Genomic DNA, 23,649 nt, shown 5'->3' on the forward strand with positions numbered 1-23,649 from the left:
TTTACTAGATCTACAACTTTCTCCTGTCCTCACCGTTTCAAGCAATAACCAGTCACCGAGCGCCGCCCTTAACAGTTTGCGGTGTGCCTCAAGCTCCGAAGCTGTACCTACGTGTTGTGCTGTGCGTCTGTCTCGAGTTTGCTCACCAGATACAACTCTTTAGCCAACGTCTAGCCTAAGCTCCGTGATCTAGCCTGGCCAAGCCATTAAAGAACGTACCGATCAGCCGCCAAGGAAACCACACTTGAAATAGTCTACTCTGGAATTATTCCTCGTTTTAGCCTTGTTATATGCCAAGTCATGTAGTCATTTCTCTATACGGTAACAATCGGGAAAACATGCGTCTCCCACATCCACCTGTTCCGCGGACGTCCACTACCCACATCCTGATCGAACCCACCTGGCAGCTACGTCGCCGAGACCTTAACAACAAAAACTTGACACTTATTGTATGTTATTTCGTTCATCTTAGGAATTCAAGTCCTGCTGTCTAACAATGGACACCCCACAGATTATTCTAGCCGTCATTGTGTTATTTGCACTCGTATCGGTCCTTTTTGTCGCTTTCTTTAGAGCACGTCGTCCCCGGCCAGACGATCAAGATGCGGGATCAGGCGGGCGATGGCCAGTCCTCCACGTGTTAGGGCGCAAGCGATTTGGTCATAGAAGATATGAACAAACTTCTGGTGAGAATCTCGATGGCGAAGCACAGATTCATCAGCTCGAACCAACGGCAGTGTCTGCCAATCACGTCAATACCCTCCGAGATTCACGACAATCAGGGAGCAGAGCGACACGAACGAATCGAACCGGGGCTTCTGTTGACCGCAACACCTCTGTTCGTTCTGTGATGACATTGCCTGCATACCGTGCTACTGCTGGGAATAATGAGCAGGTTCTCGGGAGGGAAGGCGATAGAGATGGCGTTGACGTCATTGTCGATCTCCCTACTGCTGAGGAGGAGGAATCTTTACGGGAAGAGGAAATGGAAGCAATATATCAAATACGAATTGCTAGACGAGAACAGATTGCGCAGCGTGATGAGCTGAGGCGACAACGCCGCGACGCTCGACAGCGAGGTGACAGTAATAGCTTGGCCGATGCCAGAGCACGATCTCGCGCTGCTAGCAACAACAGCAACCTTGACGAACTCCACCAAGAAGTTAGTCGTATACAAGACCAGAGACAGAGATCTGTTTCCAGCGTTTCATACGCAGATTTGGGCGTTGCGCGACACGACGGGACTCGGATCAGGGCGAGTAGCAACGAAAGTGAGCGTATCGGTCTGCTTTCTGATGCTGCCAGCATCGCAATTTCAGCCCGATCTGAGCTTGGTTCATCATTGGGACTGCATCGCCGAGAACGAAGCGTCAGCTCTCTGGTTAGTGTTGATAGTGAATTTAACCCGGAGCCATCCAGGACGCGGGCGAATTCAGGACCTACTGCACCAGGGTTACTGAGCGGAGAGCCCGCGGCTGCGTCCAGCCCAGAGCTTGTGGAAGTTGACTTGGGATTGGAACCAAACCCCCCTCCAGGGTATGAGGTTGTGTCTCTTGAAGATGATGCCGGGGAAGTGGCAGGACCCATGACCCCGTCGAATGAGCCGCCACCGGATTATTCTGGACCAAACGAGCATATCCCGCAGACTGAACAGACATCAACAGGGCCTGCTCATCCAATTCCCGGAGAAAGGAGAACACCGTCTCCGCTACATACATCTAGGGGGGTTGGCGGCGCACCTCAGTTACCCAGCTTGCGGATATCTAGGCTTCCGGCGATTGTAATCCAGCCACTGAACGAAGAATCTCGAGATGATAATGTATTATGATCAGAGGGGAAGTGATGTTGGGCCTTAACGAATAATGACGGTTGCGTGGCGTTTTGGATAGTTTTTGCCGTCCTGTTATTTATTGCTCTGGGATTTCCCAGTTCGGCACTTTTCAACCGTGGCAAGCAATTATGCTTCGCAAGGAAATATATTAATGGATATCTCGGTTTGCTGCTCATGTGGACGGCATCCCTGAAAACATCACTTCTGTTCGCCGTACGTTGCACGGCTTTTGCCCCTGGTCTTTCATTGTAAACGGCATTGGGAATTATAGAGTACATACTTATACACATGGCAGTCAGTTCAATGAGAATATGGTGTTTTATAGTCACCATGACTCCTTTTTGTACTCTTTCATACTAACCCCAGCGTACATTTTAGATTCCGGTCAGAAGCAGGACAAAATCAATCAGCCAAATGACCTGGTATTGTTGAGAGGAATTTGAGAGAGAGTGGAAGAGAAGAGGCAGGATGACGCTCGAGGTCTGATCTACTACTTGCCTCTTGCACCGCTGTACACCGTGTCCGTCCCGGCTACCCCCAGTTGAACATTGGTAATGGCTGTTGGGGGAAGGCTTCTCCCTCCAGTTCACTACAACAGACCATGAAACAGCGGAGTGTAACTAGAGATTTCTTTGTTTTCGAAGCGCCGAGGAGCTGCCGTTACAGAATCCTGACTCATCACAATTTGCTGGATGTCTACTGAAGGTATGGGAGCGGTTGAGTACATAGAAATCCACCTATAAGCATGCGGCTCCTGTTTTTGAGGCACAGTTCTCACAAGACAGGCCATAAATTTCCACGGGTCGTTAAGCAGTCTGCACTAAATAGGAACTCAGATAAACTGTCTCGTCATTGCCTACGGAGTAGGTATGGTCACCAAAACACCTCTTGGGCCCCCTGGGTACCCACGTGCCTAGATGGATTTCTTTGATGTCCTAGCCTCTCAGAAGCTCTAGTTGGGTGTGGACAAGGGCATCCCCTAAATGCAGTGAAGGCGGCAGCGAGGTCACGACAGGGATTTTAAGCCAATTAAAAGCTAATATTTAAAAGGTACTTAATTTTATACTTAATTTATATAATAAGAAAAGTCCCTATAAACTTTTATATTATAAGAAACTATATTACATATATTATAACTATACTATTATTAGGCCTAATATAAATATTATTAATGTTACTTAAGGTTTACGACTGGTGGCAGGGGCGTTATAGAGCCCGTGACCTCACTGCCGCCTTCGCTGCATTTAGGGGATGCAAGATGTGGCGGCCATGCACCAACATTAACAATCATTGGGGTTGAGCTTATCCAAGCGTTACCTAAGCCAGTTGTCGGCTCGATGGCAACATGGCTTGGGCTGCGGGGTCTTGGTAAGAATTAGTAATACTATGTTAGAATGGGTCACTTGTTACGGGTACAAATTACGTACGCTTAATTAGATAAGGGTAACCCCTTAACCACGAGTAGATAACCCTAATAATAAGCGCACTTATAAAAAAGGGCGTATATAATTCTCTCTTTTATAGCTAAATATAAACTTATATATATATATTATCGTTATAATTAATACCCTTTAAAGTGTAATAGTTATAAGCCTAGAAGAACTTTAAATTTCTTATAACTTTTACTTAAGAAAAGCAAGTATTTAAGGTATTATCCTAATACTTATTTCGTTATATCCACGCATTTAATAGATATTAATATTACTCCTATAAATACCTAATTATCTATTAAGCTTAAGCTAAAGCTTTTAAGCTAATAGTATAATTAGTATAAAGTATTAAAGGGTTAAGCCTAAGCTAATAAGCTTTAGAATATTATAGACCTTAATTAACCGAATTACTTAGCTAATACGTTACTTACTTCCCTTTAGCCTACTTTAATAAAGGCTTACGTAAGCCTATTATTAGATTAATAACCCTTACTTAAGGTAGAGAATAACTTTATTATATCGTATACTCTTTAAGCTATATAGCTATAATATAATAGTAAGCTTAAAGCTTATATAAGTAAAGAGACTAAAGTATATAATATTTATAAGTGGATCGCGTATACTATTAAACTAAGCATTTACGAATCTATTACACTTTACCTTATTAATTAATATTTAGAAGGTTACACTTTAAGGCAATCAATTAAAGAGGTTAAGGGTTAACTTACCCCACGTAACTCTAGTATATAAGAGGAGACTTATAAGCTATACGTAGTATACCTTAATAAAGCTTATCACGTAAATACTAAATAAGACTAATAGTATATAAAATAAAATAAGATTTACGTGCGCGCTTAAAATAATAGGATTAATAAGATTAAAGGAACTAATGCTATTCGCGATTTTCTTAGTATAGTGTTACGAACTAAGGGTACCTAAAGCAGTTAGCCAGCGTTATAAGCCGCTAGCATGCAGACAAGAATAGGGCCCAACGGGATCGTAGGTTACGTGAGAGGATTAAATGGGATTAGTTTAATTTAACTTAATAGATTAAAGGGGATTAACCTAATCTAGTATAGGGGATTAAATGGGATCTATTTAATCTAAGACTATAATAAAGAGATAAATAAGTACTTAAGAAGAAGGTATTCCTATAATTAAATAGTTTCAATCTCTATTATTAATTTAAGTAATAGTTTTACTATTAAGAGTTATACTCTTAATAGCCTTATTATAATACTACTTAAAAGCTACTCTATAGTATTTAACTTAACTTACTTTCTAAGAAATAAACCTATTATACCTTAAAACTTAAGCTACTATTACATTTTAATTAATCTTATTTAATAAGTTACCTTAAAACTTTAAGTAGTAATAACTTCTAAGATATTTACTTTAAGCGGAAAGACTATTAACCTTAAGGAGATAATAAAGTACCTTTATAATAAGATTATTAAGCTTAAGAAGTAGAATTAATAGCTTTTTAATTAATAGAATAATCTTTATAAGAAACTTAAGGTATAAGAAGAGAAACTTATAGTAGTTTAAAATCTTATACCTATATTCTCTATTAATAATAATAATATACTAAAATTTCTTAAGCTTAAATTATACGATAATTATAAGAGTAATATAAGAAACTTTCTTATATAAGCCTAAGCTTACCTATAAGTTAACGAAAAAATCTATATAATACTTAAGTTATAGATTCTTTATATTAGTAATCTTTTAACTAAAAAAGTAATAAAATAGTAGGAGCTAACCCTTCGCGTATATCTTAAGTATAGCGCTAAAGTTAAAGTAAAAGTTATCTATATCTTCTTTAATTATAAAACCTTTAAAGAATAACTTCTTATTATATTTAAAAACCCTAATAAGTATAAAGAAGCTATATAATAGCTTACTTAACTTAAGTAGACTAAATCTATAGCTTATTACGCTAGGGAGTTTAAACGTATCGTAATAAAACTTAACTAGAATACTAAACCTAAAATAAAAGTCTTTTATTAAGAACTTAAAGAAGAAGTAAAGGATAATATTTATTAAGAAGATTATTTTAAGTTATTTAATAACTTTATTAAAATAATTATTAAGGCAAATAATCGTTTATACAAGTAACGTTACAAAAAAAGTCACAGGAAATTTAAATTATATACTAGGTTTAATAAACCTAATAGTAGTAAGTTACGCTAAATATTAATAGTATACGGGTATTACGCTAAACTTATAAAACTTAACGCTATAAATAAGAAAAAGGGGAAGACTTATTATAATTATAGTAAGACTAGACACTTTATAAATAAATGTAAAGCCTTAAAGAAGCTATAAAAGCTAATTTTTAAAGGTAAAAAGCTTTATACCATAAACTAAGAAGACTTACCTACGCGAAATCTTAGTATAATAAGTAATAAAGAAAGCCTTACATTAATAAATAATATTAATTTAAATAAAGATTAGGAATTTAAAACCTAACTAATACCTAATAACTTTTAGAAATATTAAATACCCTTACTAAAAAGTAAACCTTTACTAGAACGAATCTAAGAAGAAGAGAATTATTTAATTAAGAAAAACGAACCTAAAATTAAATATAAACTCCTTAATTAAACCTTTTATTATAATAATAATTATTATACGCATCTTAATAATAAGTAAGGTAACGAATAGTTTCTACGAGAATAAAAGGGAAGAAGAATAACCCTTATAATACAATTAAAATTATAATAAACTAATTTAAAGATATTAAACGGGGAGTTATATTATATTAAGAATAACGCATACATTACCTAAGCTATAACCTTATAATATAAGGAGAAAGGGAACTGTGTAATTATAAGTAACTCGCTTAGCTTAAGTTTAATTAATATAAATAGTAAATTAAGCGATTACTAAGAAAGCTTTAATAATACGTTAGAAGATAACTACTAATAATAACGCCTAAAATAACGCGCTAGAGAATAATATAAGAATAGGATTAATAAATTAGGAAATAATAGCTATTATTATAATTAAAACTAATTTCTTAATAGAGATCTAATAGGTCTTTATATACTATAAATATTAATAGTATAATATACCTTATAATTAATATAACTATAATAGAATAAAAGATCTAGGTAATAATTAATAGTAAAGTATAAGAAAATTTTATCTCGCTAAATCTCGTTAATAAATTATAATTACCTTAAACACCTAAAGATAAGCTCTATTAACTTACAATTATAAAAGAAACTATAGTAAAGTATAGCTAAGAAGTAATTAATATAAAAGTTACGTAGCTTTTAGTTAATATATAAGGCACGAAACACTAAGTTATATTAAATATTATAGTAATTTTAAAATACGATATTATATTAAGGATACCCTAGTTATAAGCGAGTAATTTATAAGTTAATTAGAGAACCAGTTAACTTTAATAGAATTTATTAGAATATAGTTATAAAGCAAAGAGCGGCCTATAAAGGGCACCTTATTTAAACTATAATAGGCCTCTAAGAATATATATAATTACTAGAGAGCTAAAAGCTAAGATAATAGAGATTCCTAAGAAATACTTATAGTATAGTAAGCTATTTAACGGAGAGCTAAAAATAAGACTACTAGAGTATTTACGCTAAAACTATAAGATTAAACTCTAGCCTAGTATTAAACTAACGTTTAATAAAATTTATTCTTAAAACCTTAAGTAAAATAAGGCGCTTAAGGAGTATTTAAAAAACATACTATAAAAGGGATATATACGACTATTAAAGTCCCTAATAGAATACCTAATCCTATAGGTATTAAAGAAGAACAGGAAACTATAACTATATATTAATTACTAACACTTAAATAAGATTATAATTAAGAATTAATACCTATTACCACTTATAACGAAAATTAGAGATAAAGTTAAAAAAGCTAAATAGTTTACTATACTTAACTTAAAAGAAGCTTATAACCTTATATAAATAAAAGAAGGCTATAAGTAAATAATAGCATTTTAAACTAATAGAGAATACTACGAATATCTAGTAATACCTTTTAGGCTTACTAACGTACTAATAACCTTTTAAAGAATAATTAATATAATCTTACGAAAATAACTAGAAGTGTTTATAGTTATATACCTTAATAATATTCTTATTTACTTGAATACCCTTAAGAAATATAAGTAATATATATATAAGGTACTATAAACTCTATAGAATAATAAACTCTTAGTTAAAGCCTTAAAATACTAGTTCTACTAGAATACTATACACTTTTTAAGGTACGTGCTTATATATAAAGAAATACGAATAAGCTTAAATAAAATTAAAACTATTAAGAAATAGCTTATATTAAAGAATCTAAAGAAAGTTAAAGAATTTATAGCATTTATAAACTTTTACCGTAAATTCTTAAGCGAATATAAAGATATCTTATAACCTCTTATAAACCTAATAAAGAAAGAAGTTAGCTTTTAATAGAACGAATTAAAAGCTATAATATTCTAGAAGATAAAAAATTTAATTACGTTAAAACCTATATTAAAAGCACCTAATTAAAATAAACCTTATAAGCTTAAAATAAACGCCTTAAACTTTATACTAGGCGAATAGCTTAAATAATAAGATAATTAAGAAAGATTATACCTAGTTATATTCTTCTTAAAGAAACTCTATAAACCTAAACTTAATTATAGAATCTATAATAAAGAACTTATAGCTATTATTAAGTGCTTTAAAGAATAGAGATACTATCTTATAAAAGTAAAGCATTAAATTAAGGTTTTTATTAATTATAAGAATCTTATATTATTCTTAACTATAAAGGATCTAAATAAACGATAGATTAAATGGTATAAAACCCTTATAAATTATAACTTTAAAATTATATATTATAAAGAATTTAAAAATAAAAGAGTAAACGCGCTTAGCTAAAGAGAGAACTTAAAATCGAATAAGTAAGTAAGTAATATACCCTTACTACGCGCTATTAAGAATAGAAATCTTATACTAGGTACCTAAGAAATTAATATAATATAATAAGTTAAGCTAGATAAAATATAAATACATTAAATTATATTATATATTAAGAATAACAGCTATTTAAATAATTAGAAAACGAAAACGCATTTATTTAAGAAAGGTAAGACCTTCTTATATAATAAATAGTAGTATATTCCTAGTATACTTTAAGAATAGCTTATTAAGAAAATATATAAGCACTTATTACACGAATATTAGGGTGTAAGGAAAACGATTAGTAGGCTAAAAAGATTATATAACTTTGTAAAAAGCAGAAAAATAGTATAAGAAGTTATTAAGAAATATAACACGTGTAATAAAGTAAAATTAGCGTAACACGCACTATACGAAGAATTATAACTAATATTACTACCTAAAAGAGTATAGTAAACTATTATAATAGACTTTATTATTAAACTATTAAAGTTAAAAGAACCTATAATAAAAGTAGCTTATAATAGTATTCTAATTATTATAAATAAACTTATAAAATACGCCTATTACATTTTATATAAGAAATTAAGTAATACTAAGAACTTAGCGTATATATTCTTTCAAATAGTTATTATATAATATAAATTACTAATAAAGCTTATATTAGATCGCAATAAATTATTCACCTTAAACTTTTAGAAATACTTTATAAAAACTATAAAGATTAAATAAAGCTTATTAATAGCATTTCACCTATAATTAAATAAATAAATAGAAATCTTAAACTAAATCCTTGAATAATATCTACGAAGCTATATTAACTACTAATAGAATAATTAGGTAAAATAGCTATTACTAGTATAATAGGCTTATAATAGCTCTAAGATTAATAATATAAAGATATTACTATTTAGGGTAAATTACGGATTTAACCCTATTATTAAGACACATATAATATAAAATATAAACGCGCTAGTAGTTATAGTATATATAGTAACTATAATAGAAATATAAAAACACTTATAATAGAAATAAATATTTTTATAAAACCAAATAAAATACTACGCGAATAGAAAGAGATTACTAGCGCTAATTCTAAAGGAGGGATATAAAGTATATCTTATTCGTAAAAAACATTAAAACTAAATAACCTAATAATAAACTTAACTAAAAGAAGATTGAACTATTCCTTATTAAACGGAAAATCTTAAATACTAACTATAAACTATTATTACTAAATAAAATAAGAATCTATCCTATATTTTATATATTACTACTAGAGAAAGCATTAAATAAATCTATAATTACTATAAATATTATAATAAAAGATACTAATAAATACGAAGTTAAATGAATACTTAAAGTATAAGGAGATATAAAGAATCGTTATTATCTCGTTAAATAAAAGAGATATTTAAACTCTAAAAACACCTAAGAACTAGCTAAGAATCTTATAAACTACTTAATATTACTTGAATAGTTCTACTAGAGAATAAAAACTTATTAAAAATAGGGAAACCTAAGTCTATTAGAAACTTAAGTGTTTAATTAAGTATATTAAACTCTAACTTTAAACGCTTTTAAGCCTTTAACTCGTTTAGACTCTCTACACTACAAGTAATTATCTTCGTAGCCTTTTATCATAAAAATTTCTCCTAATAATAAATCCTTTATAAACGAGCTATTACTCGCTTTAAATTCTTTTTAACTAAAGCACGTTCTCTATTAAGATAATTCTTTTTATGAAAAATATAATTATAAGTATTTAAAGACGTTTCGCTTAAATTATAACTAATATAACCACGTAAAGTATATTCGCTACACCTATCTTTCCCTTTAACCAGACCTCTAAATGTATTGTATTTTTTGTAGTTTTTACTATACTGTATTGTATTGTATTGTATTGTAATATATTACAATACATTACAGGATACGAATACCTATAAATGTATTATAAGGCTATAAAATATCTAATATTATAAATAAATGCTTATGTAAGCATATTATATATTAAAATAAAGCTAAAAATCACGTGATTTTAGATCTTTAAAAATTAACCTTAAAATGTGGATATTAAGCGAGATATTAAGCTTTAAAGTTATGTCTTAAAATAAAAAGTAAGTAAAGCGGGGCGAATTTTCAATTGCTTATAACTTTTTAAGATAATAACTTATAGTAGTAAAAAGTGGGGCATTTTAAAGAGCTAATTTAGCTCTTTTTAATGATATAAAATTTTCCCTTATAACCCTTATAATTAGCCTTATAATCTTTAGTTTAAGAAAACAGGGGTTTTTTTTACTTATAATACATTTATAGGTATTTTAGTTATGTAATGTAATGTATTTAAATACAATACACGAAAATACAATACAATACAAAATACAATACACAATACACTTGTATTTACTATATTTGTAAGAGCTCTGCCTTTAACGATAATACACTTTTAATTGTTTTTTTAACACGAATTATAGAAAGGTATAATAAAGTTAAAGGCAAATATAAACTTAAAAAGACGTTTACGATTAATCTTCTAGTTAAGGCGAGATTATTATTTTAAAATACGATTAATAGATATTATAAAAAGAATAATAAAGAAAGAAAAAAGGGAAAAGAGAGGAAGAAAGAGAATACTTACTAAACGAAACGAAATAGCCTTAAGAATAAGACTAATAGGGGAGAAGTATTATGTTATAAACTAAGGGTACTTAAAGTAGTTAGCTAGTATTATAAGCCGCTAGTATATAAATAAGAATAGGGCCTAATAGAATTATAGGTTATATAAGGGGATTAAATAGAATTAGTTTAATTTAACTTAATAGATTAAAGGGAATTAACCTAATCTAATACAGGGGATTAAATAGAATCTATTTAATCTAAGACTATAATAAAGAGATAAACGAGTACTTAAGGAGAAGGTATTCCTATAGTTAAATAATCTAGATCTTTATTAATTAATTTAAGTAATAGTTTTACTATTAAGAGTTATACTCTTAACGGCCTTATTATAATACTACTTAAAGCTACTTTATAGCATTTAACCTAACTTACTTTCTAAGAAACAGACCTACTGTGCCTTAGAACCTAAGCTACCATTACATATAGTTAAAGCTTACTTTAAGCTTAAATAAGCTAAAGCTATACTTAATATAATTATTACTAATAAAGCTTAAGAAATTAAGGATAAGCGCACTCTTTATAATTTTAAATTAATGTTTTACGCACTTACTATTACGTATAAGTATAAGCATAGTAATACTAGGGGTATATATATAACACTTAAGAAACGCTTAAATTAAGAGAAATAGCCTTAGTAGGTATAAGAATAAGAAAATAAAGAGTAAATAAAGGATAATAAAGATAATAATAAAGGCTAGTTAAAGCTAAAATACCTTTACCTAATAGGTAATTAACTAGAGAGATATAAATAGCAAGTAAAGAACTATAAAATCTTATAATACGTAATTACTAAATATAAAGATTTAAAGCTTAACTAACTATTAAAGGAAAAGAACTATAAAAAGATAAAAGAACGCTATAAGAGTAAGTAATAGAATAAGCTACGCGCTTAAATAGTAAAGAAAGAATAGGGTAAAAGCTTAACTATTAAAGAGATAAAATACCTAGTAAGAGAAAGTATTAGCGCTACTATTATTAACCCCTTTACTCTTTAAGCGTACGAATAACACGTTAAAATCTATAATATTATAAGTATAGGTAAGTACCCGCTCTCTTTAAGTATACTTCTTAATAACTATAGCGTTATATATCTTATTAATAATATTAACCTTTTTAAGCCTAGTTTATATAAGAAAACTAAGGGTAAATTCGTAGAGGTAAGCGTAAGTATCTTTTTAATTTAAGAAAAAGAGACTCGTATATTTAAGAAGCTTTTAAATAGTATAAATAAACCTTAAACTAAGAACCTAATACTTAAAGATATTAGCGTAATTAAAAACTTTCACGTTAATATTATCTTAGTTAATTACTTACGGGAAAAGAGCACTTAAGTATATAGTTTTAATAATACGTTACGCTTTAAACCTATAAAATAAAGCGTAATTCTAGTACTATTAATTTAAAAGTATAACTTAACGTTTCTTAAATATAAGCTACTTTTTAACTACCCTCTTAAACCTAAAGTACCTGTTATAATAATAAGCTTTTCTCTTAATATATCTACGATTATTAAAGTAAGCGAAATAAGAATGTAAAACTTAAGGCGTTAAAAGCTAAGCTATAACCCTTTAAGGCTAAGAGAAGACTTTAAGGAGTTATAGTATTTTCGTTTAAGCTATTTAGGACTAATAGCTTTATTTAAGCTATTAATATATACTAGAAACGTGCGTATTAAAGGAATTAAGCGTATTAACTATAAGATATATACGTAAGTTTACGCACGTTAAGTTATATTAAGGTAACTTAAAGAGTATAAGTTACTAAGATTATTTTAGCGAGTATATTAGAACCTTTAAGACTATAAGTTAAGTTATAATAGTATAAAATAACTTCTAGTATTTAAGAATAAATATTCTAAGATAATATAATGTTATTTACTATTAAATAAGAAATAACTTATCGTATTTAACACTATTATATATTTTAAGAGATAGGTTATAAGATAATTTAAGCTATTAATATGTAAATTTATATAAGATAATAAGAGATTTATAATTATAGTAGCAGGTAATTTAGTCTTTAAACGCTAGGCAAAAGCGTAAGGTATTAAGCTTAAATGCTTACTACTATATACCTATAAGCTAAACGAGAGCGTTAAAAGGGCTAGCTAATAAATTATAACTAGCTTAAATTTAATACTTAATAGCATGAAGCTCCCTATAAACTTATAGTTAAAAAGCGTTTAAGCTACTACCTTTTTATATAATATAAGCTTAAATTAAGCTTATAACTAGAAAAGCCCTTTTAAATGCCTTAAATTATAGTTTAAAACTAACGCTTACTTACTTATAAGAGAGTATATAATTAACTTAAGGCTTAATTAAAGTATAATATATACTTATAGCTACCGCGTATATTCGCTTTAAAGAGATTATAAGGCTAGCTAAAATAAGCGTATATATAAAATAAGCTTTAAGGGATATATTAGTTACCTTATTAATTACTCTACTACTAATATCTACTAAATTTAGGTACCCTAACTTAGCTAGGTAATAATAACTTAAAATGTTACGTTTAATAAGTTTATATTCTATAATTTACGCGTTAAAAGCTTAAAAGAGCTTTTAATAGAAGAGTTAACCGCTTAAGTTAAGTTAATTTAAATTAATAATAAGCTAAATAAAGAGGTTAACTTAATATTAACTTTTAACGAAGAACCTATTAAGATAAGCCTTAATATGCTTATAAGCTTAGGGGTAAAAGCTTAACCTAGCACTTAAAATAAGAAGCTAGAGCTATAACTAAATTTAAGCCTTTACACGCTACGGCTAACTTTAGAGGAACTTATAGGTAATAAATTATTAGATATTACTAAGCTTAATAATATAATATTACTAGCGCTTTTAAGCGTATAATCTTCTTAAATAATAAAAACGGTTCATTTTAAGAATAAATAATAGCTAGAACTAAATAAGTAAAAAGCTTTAATTAAGTAAGCTTCTTAAGTAAATAATAGCTTAGCTAACCGCTTACTTATAAAGGGTTAAGCCTTAGTATTAAAGGAAACTATACCTTAACTAGTATAACTAAAAGCTAAACTAGTACTAGTAATTAATAAAGAATTAGGGAGTAAAGAAAGGTTACCTTTACCGCGTAAAAGCGCACGCCTTAAGGGTAATAAACGCGTGAACTAGAATATTTTATAAAAGAGAAAACTAAATTAATATATATTAGAGAGGTTAAGTAAGAAAAGAAGACCTAATACCCTTTTAATTAAAGTAATATGAAAAGCTTTTACCTAAATATATTTACCTAATTACTAAATAATAAGAGACTAGACTATAAAGAGCTTTATTATAGTATTTATAGTAATTAACGCGAACTATAATAAGAGAAATAAAGCTTAAATTAATAAACGACTTAAAATAAAGGAAATTTATATATTAGACTTATTAAAGGTATTAATAACGTGGAAAGAAATATTAAATTACCCTTTAAGAGAATAATAGTTTAAAGCTATAAGAGTAGAGATTAAGGTACTATAAAAAAGAGGCACTTAAAGGGAAATTAAGCGTTTAAAAGTAAGATTTAAACTATTACCTTTAAAGTAAGTGTACTCTTATAAATTTAATAAGAAAGGTTACCTTATTAAATGTAAGGCCCGTATAGTTATACGAGAAGATATATAAGAGCATATTACTATTAAATAAACCTACGTAATAACGCTTATAATACACGCCTTTTATATTATAATTACGCTAGTAGCTAGGTTTAACTTAGAGTTAAGGTAATTTAATGTGAAAAACGCTTTTCTTTACGTAAAACGCGGTAAGTACGTAATACTAGTAACCTATAAGCTTCCCTTAGGATTTAAAAAAGAGGGATTTTACGTAGAATTACTACGAGCTTTATATAAATTACGTGACTTATTAAGCCTTTAGTTTAAAGAATTAAGCATAATACTAAAGAAGTGTAGGCTTACTTCTAGTATAAAAGAGCCTTATATCTTTTACTTAAAAGCTTAAGACGTGTTTCTAATTTTCTTTATAAATAATATTATCTTTACTTACTATAAGAATAATAAGAAAGTAATAAATCGCGTGATTAATAGCTTAAAAGAAGCATATAATTTAAAGGATAAAGGTAAAGCGCGCTTCTTCCTTAAAATACAAATTATTAGAGACCATAAAAACAGGAAAATCTACCTAAGTTATAAGGCTTATATTAATAAGATTAGCGAAAAATTCAGCTAAGTATAAAAAGGCATGTTTCTAGCTATACTAATTCTAGCTATAAAGTTAACTACGCGTGTTAAAGAGGTAATTAAGTAGAAGATTAAAGGGTATTAGGAAAAGGTTAGATTAGTACTATATATAACGATTATAATAAGGCTAAATATAGTATTTACTATATTAAAGCTCTCTTAATTCCTTACGAACCTAAGCTTTAAGCATTAAAAGGCTATAGATTAAGCTATTTAATATTTAGCTACTATAAGTAAAGTTACTCTCTATTATAGTAGGACTAGAGATATTAAGGTATTAGAAATTGCGAGTAATACTTTCTACGTAAATAACCTAGTTACCCGTAGATTATTATAAGGCTACCTTATAATGTTATTTAAAGGACCTATTATATGGAAAGTAACGCGCTAATAAATAGTAATTACGTTTATAATTAAAGTAAAGCTACTTACTTTATAGTAAATAGCAAAGAAAATAATAGCTTTAAAGCGCCTTTTTCGCGATATTAAATTTAACCTATAATAAAACTATAATATCTACTATAATAATTAATAGACTATACGCTTAGTGCTTAATATAAGCGAACGAATTTATACTTATTTACGCTATATAAATATCCATTTAATATAGTTAAAGTAAGAATATAAAAAGGGAAGCTTTAAGTATTATACCTCCTTATAGTAGATATACTAGCGGATAGTTTTATAAAGGCACTTAATAGGTAGCAATTTAAACACTTTAAAAGCCTATTAAATTTAATAGATTTACAAATATAACCTAATATTTACGAGCTATATAAGTAAGAGAACTATTAAAAGGGGGTATAAGATATATTTACCCTATAAATATAAGATTACTTTCCTCTTTTAAGGCAAGATATAATAGAAGGTAAATATAACTTTTTAAGGCCTTCACGCTACGTAAAAGTAAGTATAGCTTACATTATAATAATGCTTAGTTAAGAAAAGAACTTATTTACTATAGTATTAATTACAGCTTTTACATGAGCCTTTTTACGATTTAACGCTACTAAGAAGCCCCTAGTAGTAACGTTAGCCCTAGTATTACGGGACTTAACGTCTTTATAGATAGAGTTTAGCTCTACTAGGAGATTAAGTTATAATTATAGTGCCTTATAATATTAGTTATATATTTATATGCTTAAATAAGCGTTTAAATTATAATATTAAAGTAAGAAAGACTAATCTTCTTATTAACGTCTAGTATTAATAATATTCGCTTAACTATAAGAATTAAAATAGGATTATTAATACGAGGTTAGCGTTTATTTAAGGCGTATTAAGTATAGGAATTAAAGAAGATAACGGAAAATAAGCTTACTAAGGCGTGTAAGTGTAATTGCTAGCCTTATATAAACGATAGCGCTTTAACTTACCTTTAGTTATCTTATAGTATTAACCTTTCCCTTTACTAGTAATAATTACCTAAATATAACCCTTATAAGGGATATTATAAAGTATATTAGGCTTAGGGGTAATAGCTTAAAAGCGCGTTAATGAATTTAACTAATATATTAATAGCTTATAAAATATAATACTAATAGTTTCTTAGCTCTCTTAATAGTTAGCTAACGTTTAATATATTAAGCTTTATTAACCTCTTACTATTAATTATTAAAGTAATTAAGTAACCTAAGGGTAGCTTTAGCTATTTTATTAAGAGAAGAAGAATTTATACTAAAAGCCTTTAAAAGTAGGCGATAAGAGCCTAATAGTTATTACTAAGGGGTGTTTAGCACGTCCTATATACTCTAATAACCCTAGGGTAACGCGCGCCTTTAAACTAATATAATATTAGTTAAAATATAGTTATAGTTAAAGAAGTAATATATAATAAAGAAAAAAGAAGCTAATAATACTAATAAGCTACGCGTATAAAAGTAAAATAGGTACGATTAATAAGAACGTATAGCTTATATTTAACTTACCTTAATAAATAAAAGGTTAATAAAATAGCCTTTAGCTAATAAAAGATTACGCTAATTAAAACGCTAAGAAAAGGTAAGGTATACGTAATTAAGCTTATAATTACACCCTTAACGCTTAAGTAAGTATTTAAATAAGGAAAATAATACTTATAATAGCTTTAATAATAGGCTTAATTAAGGGGTATATTAGAATAGGTTACTTATTACAGGTATAAATTACGTACGCTTAATTAAATAAGGGTAACCCCTTAACTACAAGTAAATAACCCTAATAATAAGCGCACTTATAAAAAAGGGCATATACGATTCTCTCTTTTATAGCTAGACATAAACTTGTATATATACATTATCGTTACAATTGGTGCCCTCTAAAGTGTGATATACTACCTACCTAGGTACCTACCTACCTACTTAAGAGGTACCCAGGTATTTGGTGGCGGACTTCCTGCCATCCAAGAACATCGTACCTATACCTGATACATTGGATGAGCGGATGGGTCCGGCTTTCTCAAGTCTCCATGTGGTACCGATACACCAGACTGATCTAGCGATTCGACATTTGAGAACAGTGTCGGGTCCTGCTCGTTAACAACTGCGTATACATGGGCTTGAAGTGGGGCAAGCGGCGGGTGCTAGGGGCGGGGTGCTGGTGTAATAATGTTGCCGTCCATAAAGCTCTGGGCCTTGGTCACTTTTAAATGTCTGGTTATTCAAGTGAGCCAAGCAATGAGTGGCTCGAAGTCTACCTACTAATTCTAGATAGATAGACACATATCCCAAGTCAAAGCTCTGCAGTATATTTATTGTTGGTTGAACCTGCTTGGTGCTCAGAGTCTCGGTCACAGAGGTGCCAGGCAATAATGACTGGGCAAGCTTGGTTGGCTTAATTTCTCGGCTCTTGAGAGGAATAGCGTCACATCGAGTGGTGACAGCAAGCACGACGCAGCTCGACTCATTGACATACCAACGCCCCCCGCAGCCAACGATGAAGGTACCGGTACATCAGTGACATAACGACCCTAAAGGTCAATGTCACAGCTACCTCCTGTCCAAGTGCGGGAGTTGGCGTCAGGCTAATGCTTGCCAGGTGGATTCGTTGGGCGAATGTCCCACTGAGATGTCTGGTCAGGATTACCTTTGAATTAGTCAAGCTGCTCGAAGCTTTCTGAGCTATAAGAGCTCCGCGTCTTCCGACTCTCTTTGTCCATCTTCTACAGGCTTAATTCATCCTTGATTAAACTATCGGCCTGAACGTGTCTCTTGACTACCCTTCTCTTCAAAATACACGAGGCTTCTGCAACAGAACAACCATGGCCCCGAAGATTGCCATTGTCTTTGTATGTCCTTCCAAACTACCTCACCTCATTTTGACTTTTGGTAAACCACCCAGAGCCGACGTTTGTTTGAAGCTTGTCATCTGGCCCTCCACTCCTTTGCTTATCATTACCATCTTCTGCTTCTTATATCCGTCCGGGTGTTTCATTCACTGACTTAAACCCTCTCATTTAACAGTACTCCATGTACGGCCATATTCGGCAGCTCGCCGAGGCCGAGAAGAAAGGCATTGAGAAGGCTGGTGGCACAGCCGACTTATTCCAGATACCTGAAACGCTCTCCGATGAAGTTCTGAGCAAGATGCACGCTCCTCCAAAGCCTACTGATATTCCGGCTCTCGAGGATCCAGCTATCTTGACGAAATATGATGCCTTTCTTCTCGGTATCCCTACTCGATACGGCAACTTCCCTGGGCAGTGGAAGGTTCGTGACCCCCCCTAAAGAAATGAGGTGTCAGCTATGGTGCTGTCTACGAGTACCATTACTTAGGCTGCTTAAAACTAACGTCTGAGCTAGGCCTTCTGGGACAAAACTGGTGGCATTTGGGCTTCTGGCGGCTACTTTGGCAAGTATGCTGGAATCTTCGTGTCTACTGGCACCCCTGGTGGTGGACAGGAATCAACGGCAATTGCAGCAATGTCCACCCTTACCCACCACGGCATTATTTATGTCCCTCTTGGGTACGCAAAGACTTTCCCCCAACTAACTAACCTCTCTGAGGTCCGGGGTGGTAGTCCCTGGGGTGCTGGTACATTTGCGGGGGCAGATGGATCACGCCAGCCGTCTGCTCTTGAGCTTGAGCTAGCCACTATCCAGGGTGAAAACTTCTATCAAATTGTCTCTAAAGCCTTCGGATGACTGCATGATAGGAATGGCGAGAAGAGGGGGGCCTTGCCTGGAAACGGAACACAGCAAAAAGCAGCAGGCTCTTCCCCGACAAATACCATACAACCAAAGAGAAAAGAAGTAAAGGGGGGACCATGCGGATTGCCTGTTAAGTGTACGGTACTATGAGATACACGTGCAAATATGGATGGGAAATGCTCTTATAATTAGTATGGGTATAGCTCAAATTTCTAGTCTATGTTGAGGACATTTATTTCCTCCGTTGGTGATAAATATTAGCCTGTGTTCTAACATGAAATCTCGAACCTGACGCGGCTCAGCCGTGTCGGTATTATACACGCACCAGCTAAGCCGCCCGCATGAATATATTCATTACTAAAGAACACTTGTGAGCATGGTGGACTATAGAGTTCTTGCAAAAGATACAACGGCCCTCTCAGTCAACGATATCCAGTGTTTAGAGTAGCCTTACTTATCTTGTCATTCCCGATCAGAGATGGGGAGACTGACTTGCCGAACGAATATTATTTATAATTTCCCGACTGATAAGGCACTGTAATGCGTCGGTCAATCAAGAAAATGGCGATCTCTGACTCCTCAATAACAAAATTCCTGATTCATGTGCTAGGAAAATGTTGAATGCACGCAGCCTGCCCCATCATCTTCCCAAAGTGAAGTACCATCAGCCTTCGCAAATATGCTTATTTGAGACTAGGAGGAAGGAAGGAATGGCCCGAGATGTGACGTGCCCAACGGATCAAATCTCAGTTCTGGCTGTACGATTTTCATGGCTATTTGTCACTCCGTATGCGACGTTCATCTCAACTCTATACGATGAATTTTGATCCCAGAAAGTAGAGGGAAACTAGGAGCCAGAACGGATGGAAGCTGCCTGGGGCTCCGTGTAATCTCTCCGTCATCATTTAATGGTCTTCATGGATGACAAAAGGCCTTGTGAGAGCAGAGATGTTCAAATTCCACACACCAGCCCCTACGACTACAGTCATGACTACGGAGCAGCAGAAAAGGAACAGAGTGGCTGATGGTATTTGCCACTGTTTGTTGACTCTTGCTGAGTTGTGAGATAAACCCTGCATTACCGAAGAAATGACACGTCCTGGAAACATTAGAATGTATTGAACCTCTGCGTCCAATATTTGTACACGGGTAGTGGCTAATTGAGAGCTACCCCTAACTATCAGGTACCTACCTTCGTCAATACCTACTGAGGTACCAAGTAGTAGGTAGAAATGGGAGTCCCTCTGTCGGATGGCGTCGCTAGTACCTGTGAAGGCTTGCGGTAATAAGTCTGGAAGTTTTCCATCAATCTCTGGGTGGGAAAATGTGCAAGGGCCTGTGACGGCAGAATAGTAGAATGATTATTGAGTACGGAGTACTCCGTACGAAGGACATATAAAGCAGTGAAACGGGACTCCGTCCTGGTTATTCACAGGACGAACCTGGGCCTGGAAAAGTGAGAATCGAAGTGTCTCAAGATCAGCCTTGGCCACATTTATTATCAAGCCCGTCGGCGTGCCGTCCAGGCTGCTCTCAACTTTCACCGGAGCCCAGAAGCAAAACCAGTTGAGGCGTCCAATAGCCGCCGCAGAATTTTGATGCACGTATGTATGCTGAATCATACAGTCAGTGACATGACGCAGTTGGTATCTGGCCACGGCTGGTAATATACTTTCAATACATTGTAGTATCTTATACCAGACGCTGTAGCTTGCAGGATGATAGCAAGGCGGATAGGACATTGATTTCTCATTGACTTCATCTCAACGGAGATGCACCCCGACAAAGTACCTCCAACTGTCTGCCAAAGTTCTCAAGTTAGGAAAGGCCCTTCTCCCCACAGGTTCATCCAATAATGCGCGAAAATAACATTGAAGGACCCAAGTCAATTCCATGTGAGATAAAACGAAACTACCAGACCTAACTACCCAGGCACCTACTTTAGGTAGGTAATCTTAGCTAGCACACAGCAGAGTCTGTGTGATGATTGATGATCAATGGTCTGGTGTCAGTGCCCCTCCCAGCTTTACCTGGTGCCGCGGCCCACACACGCCACATGAAGCACATATGCACCTACATCTAAGTAGGAGATACCTACCTACCTACCTAGGTAGGTACCTACTAGGTACTTAGGTAGGCAAGGTAGTGGCAGGTACTTATATTGGGTCGATGCCTTATTGATCGCAATATGTTGACTGGCGGCTCGTGATGGCTTGCATCCGATGAATCGGATCTGGTGGATAGCTACCTGAAGAGGCTGGCAAGCTGGCTTTCTCAGTTCCATGACTGCCTGGCTGACGCTGACATTATTGGCCAGCTACCTTGCTATCCTGCTTTGCACGGGTGTCAGGCTTCTCTCCCCGGACCCCTCGCGCACAGTCGTCGCATCGTGAACCGGGTTACCTTGGAACCTACTTCTCCGTGGAGGGCACAAGACATATGCATCATTTGCACGTTCAAGTATCTCTGTCATTCAGACGGCTTTATTATGCCCCCTTTCTCAATCCAGTTGAAAGAAAGATAGCTCGGTAGGCTAGATGGTACGGAGTAGGCCGGGCAAATCTCTTGGTCAAGTGGCGATCGCCATTTGCGAGGCCCAAATCATGCCTGAGCGTTGCCCTTTTTTTTAAGAAAAAAAAAATGGGAAAAAGAAAAAAAGAAAGGCAATGGGTCCTGCGCCGCGTAGTATTTACGTACCGAGGTACAGGTCGTTGTGGCTGGGCTTGATCGATACTTGCTTGGATGTGGATGGTGGTGAATGCTCGGCATAGCGACTGTCAAGACGTGGCTTGGGACTCAAGCCAACTACTACAATTACATGGGTCAAGTATAGTAGTACCCAAGATCACATAAATTGATCGAACCTTGCCCGCGTCTTTAGGCCCCTGACAGCCCAGGACAACCCTTGACCCTGGACAGTTGGAGAGCATCTACCCCGTAGCGGGCGCATCTTGGGTATGGCCCATGCCGGCGCTGATCGCGGCACTTCAGTGTTTGCTCTTTCCATCCCCTCTGGTGTGCGAAGGCTCCAGTTATGTATCTACGGGGAATAATACGCCAATTAAGAGCCGTAAATAAAAGGCACTTTATTACACACTTTAATTCCACTATAATAAAGGTCACAATAAGCATCCAAGTTACAAAAAGCTACATCATATATCACTAGATATAAGCCACTATCATGTCGCTTGAGGTCACTAATCATAGCCGGGATATTGTGGGTCCACGCGACCTGCTTGGAGCCTTCGCACACCAGAGGGAATAGTACTACTACTCAGTTCGGAGCACCCCGTACTCCGTACAATAACCATTGATTGCCTGTGCTCTGTGCGCAAGTACGGAGTACTCAAGTAACTTACTAGGTAAGTACGGAGTATTCCGCACCCAAAACGCATTTTGCATTAGATCAAATGGTGGTTGGTCTTCATTTCACTTGCTTAGCTGGCGCATGGCCCGTCGCCGCAGCTGATCCGATGTTGCTTTTAACCCAACACTCCGGCAGCCCAAGGCCCAAGGCTCCTAGCCCAGCTTTTCCGACCTCGCCCCCAACCAACTTGACCACATTGCTCAAGCACAGCCAGAGGGCGATGCAGCCACGAGTCAGCAACCCAAGGCACATGGCGAGGAGGTGTGCTTGAGCCAATGTTCTTCAGACTCGATCGTCCGGATTGTGCATGCCGCTCTTCGTGGCGGTCCCGCCGAGGTTGCATACCGGCTCGTTGGTTACGAGAGATTGCAATGCGGGCTGCTTCATTGGACACCCTGGGCACCAGGCGGAGTTTCTTGCTGGGTCAACTCTAGAATCCTGGCAAACAACGGGTGACACGAGCGACAACGACCGAGCCTCAACCGTAACTGTCATCGATATCCGGAGCACGTCTCCTCCGGGTTTCCGCGAAATTGCTGGGACGAAAGGCAATCCGCCACCGGCAGATGGGAGTATCCCCTCAACTCTCGGCCGTTGTCCAGCCCCTGGTTCATCCAATTCAACTAACGGAGTAAGGCTGGCTCTAATATTGTCATTCCTGGAACACACGGCACTCACCAAGCGCCCGAGGAGGACAAAATTCTCGCACAACAGAGCCGTGGTAACTGTGTCCTGTCTTCACGAGATGTCACCGCCCATGCGCGCCGCCAACACATGACCTGTCATTCCTGACCCATTGCTGGCTCCTCTGACTCTTTTGGTGGCATCCACATTCAGAGAACCTATTGTCCCAGCCTCCGCATCCTGTCTGGGGTTCATTATTGCCCAAAAATGCTCTTACCTTCAACTACCGGCATGTCACACAGAGGCCGAGCAGACGACTCCAGCAGCCAATGGTACCTTCGTACGTGTGCCCTTCATTGGTGGAGTATATGTATCAGCAGAGAAAGACTCCCAAAAGGGGTGGGAGGAAGCTCGAGATTACATGGTAATACTAGGACGGAGTAGTAGCGGTTATGCCACCGA

General features: G+C 34.2%; 3 protein-coding genes across 3 annotated transcripts; all 3 read left to right on the forward strand.

Annotated features, from left to right (window-relative positions):
- The first annotated feature begins 16 nt into the window (after positions 1–16).
- Positions 17–2,127, forward strand: J3458_003732 (uncharacterized protein). The gene is made up of 2 exons (XM_007810016.2): positions 17–449; positions 512–2,127. The coding sequence occupies exons 1-2, from the start codon at positions 291–293 to the stop codon at positions 1,826–1,828; spliced, it is 1,476 nt and encodes a 491-aa protein (XP_007808207.2). The 5' UTR covers positions 17–290; the 3' UTR covers positions 1,829–2,127.
- Positions 2,128–17,763: 15,636 nt separating this feature from the next.
- Positions 17,764–19,304, forward strand: ALTA7_1 (Minor allergen Alt a 7). The gene is made up of 4 exons (XM_007810017.2): positions 17,764–17,988; positions 18,085–18,334; positions 18,510–18,755; positions 18,849–19,304. The coding sequence occupies exons 2-4, from the start codon at positions 18,308–18,310 to the stop codon at positions 19,188–19,190; spliced, it is 615 nt and encodes a 204-aa protein (XP_007808208.1). The 5' UTR covers positions 17,764–17,988; positions 18,085–18,307; the 3' UTR covers positions 19,191–19,304.
- Positions 19,305–22,870: 3,566 nt separating this feature from the next.
- J3458_003734 (uncharacterized protein) lies at positions 22,871–23,341 on the forward strand (the record flags this gene model as incomplete). The annotated part of the gene is made up of 1 exon (XM_066117929.1): positions 22,871–23,341. The coding sequence occupies one exon, from the start codon at positions 22,871–22,873 to the stop codon at positions 23,339–23,341; it is 471 nt and encodes a 156-aa protein (XP_065977722.1).
- Between the last annotated feature and the right edge of the window lie 308 nt (positions 23,342–23,649).

This window comes from Metarhizium acridum (assembly GCF_019434415.1).
Source record: "Metarhizium acridum strain ARSEF 324 chromosome Unknown scaffold_13, whole genome shotgun sequence".
NCBI lineage: Eukaryota > Fungi > Ascomycota > Sordariomycetes > Hypocreales > Clavicipitaceae > Metarhizium > Metarhizium acridum.